At 37.6% G+C, this 7,226-nt stretch overlaps 1 protein-coding gene and 1 pseudogene across 1 annotated transcript; both read left to right on the forward strand.

Moving 5' to 3' along the window:
- Window positions 1-1,435: 1,435 nt before the first annotated feature.
- On the forward strand, window positions 1,436-2,386 carry LOC113777127 (annotated as a pseudogene).
- Window positions 2,387-3,574: 1,188 nt separating this feature from the next.
- On the forward strand, window positions 3,575-5,434 carry LOC113778695 (7-deoxyloganetic acid glucosyltransferase-like). Its single transcript, XM_027324173.1, has 2 exons — window positions 3,575-4,091; window positions 4,295-5,434. Exons 1-2 carry the CDS (start codon window positions 3,575-3,577, stop codon window positions 5,227-5,229), a joined length of 1,452 nt encoding a protein of 483 aa, XP_027179974.1. The 3' UTR covers window positions 5,230-5,434.
- The last annotated feature ends 1,792 nt before the right edge of the window (window positions 5,435-7,226 follow it).

Raw genomic sequence — 7,226 nt, forward strand, 5'->3', positions numbered from 1 at the left:
TTTCATAAAAATAAAATAATTTTCTAACTACTGAAATATTGTCAGTTCGAAAATTAAAAGGATTAATTGTACAATAAAAAAGTAAACAAGTTTATTTAAAAACATAATTGGTTATCAAATAAAAACTAAGCATGTGGTAAAATATTATGTACATTTAAATGATGTTCCAATGTACAAATCTTGTAAAAGACACATACGCACTTTGTTTTAAAAACAAAGATCCACAATTATTATAGAAAATGTCAACTAAAAAAACAAATGGATTTCCAGTTGAACCAGTGGATTAAATGAGTTTGACTTGATTTAATGGAGTCAACTTCTTGTCCTATTAAACTACAGATTTGGCCTGACATGATGTTCGGGTCACCTTGCCAACCGGTTCAACCGTCGGGCTAAGCCGAATTTGATAACTATGGGTAAAGGGAATGGAGGAGAGGGGGAAGAAAAAGAAGAAGGAAGGAGGGAAGAAAAATAGGGGGGCTTCAATCAGAGGTGGAGTTAGGCATGATAGCGGCCTTTTCTTTTTCCTTTTTGGTATCAAATTCAGTAATGGGATCACTCTCACCAACTTGGTTTGTAATGATCATAATGTACTTTTAGATTTTGATAGTGATTGAACTATATTTATAGTATATTAAATTATGCTTATTTGTTTCCCAAACCAAACAGTTAGCTAGTTTCATCTAAGCCATTTTGTTAATTTCTAGACAAGTGATTTTGTTATCAATTGTTTGCATCGTCACTATCGTTCCAGCTATCATGTCCAGCGAGAAACTATCGCGTAACTAGCTGGGAGTCATGTTGGTAGTTGATGGACTACCAATTTGTAAACTAAAGACAGCTGGAGATTGTTTTTTAATATCTTTTCTCAAAGAACCAGTACTTATTTACGTTTGTTTTATGCAACAAGATGGATATTGACATAATTGTTACTTTATACAAGCTAGATAGTTTCCATCTTTATCCTTTTGACACGAAAGTCAACAAAGTAAAGTGTTCTTCCTGTTCTTAATTAATAGGAAAATTTGTCAAATTGGTCCCTAACATTAATCAAAAATACTTTTTTAGTCCCTAACATATAAAATCAGCCAAAATTGTCCTTCACATTTAAATTGTGATTCAATTTGGTCCTAATGCTCGTTTTGCTCCTTTCTCCAACTAAAAATAGCACGCCCCTTTCACGTGGTCATATTTTCAAGGGCAAAAGTGGAAAACAAAAGCTTTACTCAACTGGCTAGTCTGTTACACTATGTAGCAATTTGTGCACCGAGAGAGACAAAGAGAGAGAGAGATTCATCAGCTAGCGGCAGAATCTTATCATCATCATGTCCCCAATTGTAATCAGCAATACAATTCCTCTTTCAAAGTTGATAAGATTACTGCTATCATCATTGTCATCATCGGCAATACCTACTCGATTTGAAATCTCCCAATCGATCCGTAATATCCCTCACATATGAAAACCTTTTCAGGATCAAAACAGCAATGGAAAAGGGAGATGGGCAGTGGCGCCAAGCAGAAGCAGCTACCCAAGTGGAAAATCCACTTTGAGAAATCCCCAAAGCAAAAAATCCAACCTCCTCCGGAATTCGTCTGCCCCATCCCGGCTCCCTCATGGTTGACCTCGTTATTGTCTCCTCCGGCCACTCATTCGAGCGTAACTGCATCGATGCCTGCAAGTCCCTCAACTTCAGGCCCACCCTCCCCGACAGCTCTGTACCCGATTTCTCCACCCGCATCCCTAACCTCGCCCTCAAGTCCGCTGTTCTCAACTGGTGCCATTTTACTCTCTTTACCCCTCCTCCCAAACCCTTCGATTTCTGCTCCGCTCATAACCTCATTCGTACCTTATTGCTCGCTTCCCGTTCCCAACAGAAGCCTAATCATCAATTATCAAAGTTCTCTTCCCAAGAAACCGAGCTGACTCGGACGCCTAGTCAAGTTTCTGCCAGCTCCAAGGAATCCGTGACCAGCCGCCACTGCCATCAACAGGCCACCACTCCTCTACCTTTAACCACCCGCCCCTATTGTTGCTGCTCTTCTTCATCCTTCTCAGATATTGAGTCCTTGTGTCACTCTAGCTCCCTCGAAGAAGACAAGTTCATGACCAAGCTCCGGAGTTCTCAAGTGTTCGAGCAAGAGGAGGCTCTGCTTTCCCTCCGGAAACTAAGCCGGACCCAGGAGGAATCCCGGGTGAATCTCTACACTGCGTGTCTACTCTCGGCTCTCCGGCCTCTAATCACCTCCAATATATGCTTCTGTTTAGGTGAACTCAGTCACCGTTGTGGTGAACCTGTCCTTAGAGAGTCGAAACAAGATAAAGATCGTGAGGTCAGGGATCGTCCCTAGTGGATCTGGGATTTGTGTTTTCCAATTTTGCTCTTGAAAATATGACCACGTGAGAGGAGCGTACTATTTTTAGCCGGAGAAAGGAGCAAAAATGAGCATTAGGATCAAATTGGATCACAATTTAAATGTGAAGGACAATTTTGGCTGATTTTATATGTTAGGGACTAAAAAAATATTTTTGATAAATGTTAGGGACCAATTTGACAAATTTCCCTAATTAATAACCATCAAATGTTGGACCGCACATTATCCTTTAGGCAAGCTTCGAGAAGTTTTGTATCGATTCAAGGACTTGCTAATTCACATAGCCCACCTTGCACGTTAAATAAAATCAAGTGAAATCTCATATGTTCATACAAAAATGTTTCATTTATTTGAGAACAATTATTAAACATATTTAGTAGTTGTTCGGACAAGCTTCCATCGCTAATGTTGCTTCACAATGAAAATCGAAGGATACTAGAACTAGAAAGAGAGATTTGTTCAGCCCTACCTCTCCCGTTCCGTGCAAGGATTTGATTTTGGAGATTTGTTTTGTTCCGTGCAAAATGAGATCAGCGATTCTGCAACTTGTTGCTCCTGTACAAAATCCAATACAACGGTAACAACACTAATTTGAAGATCTTTCACAAAGTGAAGTGAAAGAAAGTAAGGTAAAGGAAAACAAAAATAAGTTTTCCACACACTTTTGGTTACTAAAAAAAATATTGAGAGAATATAAGAAATTAATAATGATTAATAATAGTTATTGAAATTTTTATAAGTAACTAACTATTTTTCTTCAAAATCCTATAAATTTTGCAAGACACAAAATGCAGACAAGTGTAAGAAAATGCAAGAAAAATTTTCAACTTTCTAACCGACCAAACATGCATGAAAGATAAATAACTAATTTTCCTTTACTTTCCCACACATCTCCTTGCAAACGACATTAATGTTTACCAAACCCAAGATATTCCATCAGACTAAGTCAGTTTGCCTATTACCCACCTAAATTCATTAATCCCTTGCTCTAATCTCACCTTATCACATAAATTAATTTAGATCTACCAGTAAACAACATTAGTGAAATGAGGGATTCTGCTTTGTCTGTTTGTACATTTCCCACTGTTTATATCCAATCGATGGTAAGTGGCAACTAGATATTGTCCCAACTGCAGCCAACTAAGCCGAGGACTCTATTACCACCAACTTCACAGGGCCAAAAAAGAAAACAAGTATAGAGATGGATCACCAGAAACAATTCTCCACTCCTCATGCGCTAGTATTCCCTTTACCACTTCAGGGTCCTGTGAATTGTATGCTCAATCTGGCTGAACTGTTCTGCCTTGGTGATTTGCATGTTACCTTCATCAACACTGACCACGTCCAGGACCGATTGAGAAGTTGCAGCGATGTTGAATCCCGCTTCGAGCGTTATCCCAATTTCAGGTTTCATACAATCCCAGATGGCCTTCCCGAAGATAGTCCTCGTACGGGTGGTCATATTCTCAAGTTAATAGAGTCTTTGGAAGTTGTGAGCCAGCCAATTTTCAGGGCGATGGTAACCTCTGGTTCCCTGGGTCATAACTCGGAAAAGCCGGCCACTTGTATTATAGCTGATGGGATCTTCAGCTTTGCCGTTGATATTGCTAAAGAGATTGGGGTTCCACTCATTTACTTTGACACTATCAGTCCCTGTGGGCTCTGGACTTACCTATGCATACCTAAGCTCATTGAAGCTCAAGAATTCCCTTTTAAAGGTTAGTCATCGCACTTGAATTTCTTCATATTGATTAGTTGCGCGTTGCGCACTTTGTAATAAGTAAATTTTTCCCAGAAAACGAATGAGTATATAGATATCTGTATCTTCCTTAAAGTCCCAAAGCTGAACAATTTAACCGCAGGCTAGCATCAGACATGTCTTAATTCTTTTGTATTTTATGTTATTTACCATTTGATACAGGGGATGATTTGGATGCACCGTTAAGCAGCCTGCAGGAGATGGAATGCATTATGAGACGCCGCGATCTTCCAAGCTTTTGCCGTGTGAGGGAGATTGATGACCCTTTAATCCGAATTATTCTGGAGGAGGACCGACAGCTCCCGCTAGCCCAGGCGCTAATTTTCAATACCTTTGAGGAGCTCGACAGAGGCACACTTTCACTCATGCGAACTCTGGGCCCGAAAGTGTACGCCATAGGGCCGCTCCACACCCACCTCAAGTCAAGATTGGCCGCCACAACTTCACCGCCGGCCTCTTCACATAGCCTGTGGAAAGAAGATAAAAGCTGCATTGCCTGGCTCAATGACCAACCGGTCAAGTCTGTGATATATGTCAGCATAGGAAGTCTTGCGACCATGACCAAGGATCAGCTGATGGAGATTTGGTATGGCTTGGTCAACAGTGGGGTGAGGTTCTTGTGGGTTCAGAGACCGGGGTCTATTGCTGGATCAGCAGCAGAGGGGGATCAAATTCCTGAGGAATTGGCTAAAGCAACCCAGGAAAGAGGCTATATTGTGGATTGGGCACCTCAGGAAGAGGTTTTGGGGCATCCTGGAATTGGTGGGTTTTTGACTCACAGCGGTTGGAATTCAACGCTGGAGAGCATAGTGGAGGGAGTTCCAATGATAGGGTGGCCGTACTTTGTTGACCAGCAAGTTAACAGTAGGTATCTTTTGGAGGTTTGGAAACTTGGATTGGACATGAAAGATACGTGCGATGGAGTCATTGTTGAGAAGATGGTCAAAGATGTTATGCAGTTGAGAAGGGATGAATTCTTGCCAAGGGCAAATGAAATGGCAAAATTGGCTAACTCAAGCGTGAATGAAGGTGGATCTTCCTACAACGACTTGGACAATCTGATTGAGGACATCAAATTGATGACGTTGAAGGCATAAAATGTTTTTAGCATGGCTGAAATATGCTGTCAGGACTCAGGACCAAAGTTTGACACGAAACAAGCAGCGATGATTATTATGATAATGCTTGCACCCAAGCATTTTGCAAATAATACCGAGATTCAGCCTATGAAGGTGGACTTGGCAAAGTTTGGAGTTTCTTCTTCCTCATTTCTTGTGCTTCGGGATGATCAATATCGGACGAAATAAATATTTTGAGAGTCTATGAGTATGTCAACGTTAGACTACGAGTGCATTTGATAAATCTAGAGTTTGAAAATTGAAAATTGAAAATTGAATCAGTTAAGTTATTGAATTGTTAAGTACTAAATCTAATATATTTGAGTATATATCATATTAAATAATAAATTAATAGTTTATTACTTCTTTTTTGAAACAAATTTACCTAAAAATTTTAGTGCTATTTAATTAATTAAAATGTTCTATATTTAGTTATAAAATGCCTAAATATGTTAAAATCCAAACTTATCAAGTTTAAATTAAATATTGAATTAGGTTATTAAATAGGTCTAAGTTGCAAAATCCTCTTTGAATTGAAGTTCGAAGTTGACATCTATCTTAAGAGGATTGTGTACCCTACTGATTTACATGATTGTGTCTTGAGTGGTATGCTTATAAAGTAGAGGATATTTTTCATTCTAATCGATTAGTTGCTTTGGCAACAAGAACTGACATGCACTAGGCTGTTTATCTAGAATATATGGGCTGCTATGCCTGTTTGTATTCTATTTCAATTCCTTAGCCAGGCGTAGAATTGATTTTGTCATATTATTTTAATTCTGGAAGACAAAGCACTATATGGTATATGACAAGCGCGGGATATGCATATAATAATTAAGTTCATTCCACAATCAAATTTTATATTTATAAATTTCTAAATACTTTACACGCGATTTTCTGCAAGTATACAGGTCATAATTGAGTATAGAGTATTAAGAGTTGAACCCACAAAAAAAATTGTCAATTACCGATGTTTTTCAAACTCCTTCATTATTTAGACACTGATAAGTACAAAAAAGTAAATCTACTCTATATATATGAGATAAAAGTAATACAAATAACAATAAAAAACTCTTAGAAGTATGGAATTCCTAATTACTCTTGCAAGTAAAATTACCAGTTGATTGAATGTCATTATCTTGGTTAGTTATGGCGTAATTTTCTAACATATGTGAAACCTATTCTCATAGTGAACCGACTATACTTGTAGCTAAGTCATACCTACTCTCGTGGTTATGAAATTAGCTACAAGTTTATTTTTTCTATGAAATTATATGAAACAAATCACTAAAGCCACAAAGGTGTACATCTACTCTTATGAGTATACTCCCCAGGTTTAGCATTTCTTTAAACTAGTGTTAAATCCCAATTTTCATTGAAGAATTAGCACCTTTAAATAATCATAATTAATGGTACATGTTAATCATGATTAGAAAAGTAAAAGCGATAAATAACTTGTTCAAAATAATATCATCAAATAATCAAATAAATATCACAAACAAAATATAGAAAATTCATTCGTAAATCTAGACAAAAACTTTAGCCACACATGATAAAATAACATGAAATCAAATACAAAAGAGAAAGTGACGGAAAAAAAGTCACCCTTGTCACATGAGCTCCAACTCTCCATCTTTGCTCTTCAATTCTTCATACAAAATCTAGTTATAATTACAAGAAGGATAAACTATACTAACTATACTAAACTAATGAAATAAACTAATGAATTAAGAAAAATTAGTGAAGACTACATTTTGGTAGTATCTCTAGCCTTCCAAAGTTATGAAACAAGCTCTCCAAATGCCCTATTTGTAGAAGAATTCAAGTCACAAATCATTTGTTTCTAGTTGGCAAATTTGCCTCTTGAAATCTCCAAAGGTTATTTTTACAAGTTTCTATGCTTGCTTGCTCGTATCCAACTGAAATTCTTGTAGATAAATTAGACAAAAAACTTGTGTAAACAGAGCACAAGTTGC

Source organism: Coffea eugenioides, chromosome 7, assembly GCF_003713205.1.
Source record: "Coffea eugenioides isolate CCC68of chromosome 7, Ceug_1.0, whole genome shotgun sequence".
NCBI classification, from domain to species: Eukaryota; Viridiplantae; Streptophyta; class Magnoliopsida; order Gentianales; family Rubiaceae; genus Coffea; species Coffea eugenioides.

Excerpts from the sequence above, each read along its gene's own strand:
- LOC113778695 (XM_027324173.1), top strand. The coding sequence starts at position 3,575 with ATGGATCACCAGAAACAATTCTCCACTCCTCATGCGCTAGTATTCCCT. Across the intron at positions 4,092-4,294 it reads TCAAGAATTCCCTTTTAAAG|GGGATGATTTGGATGCACCG; the intron begins GTTAGTCATCGC and ends CATTTGATACAG.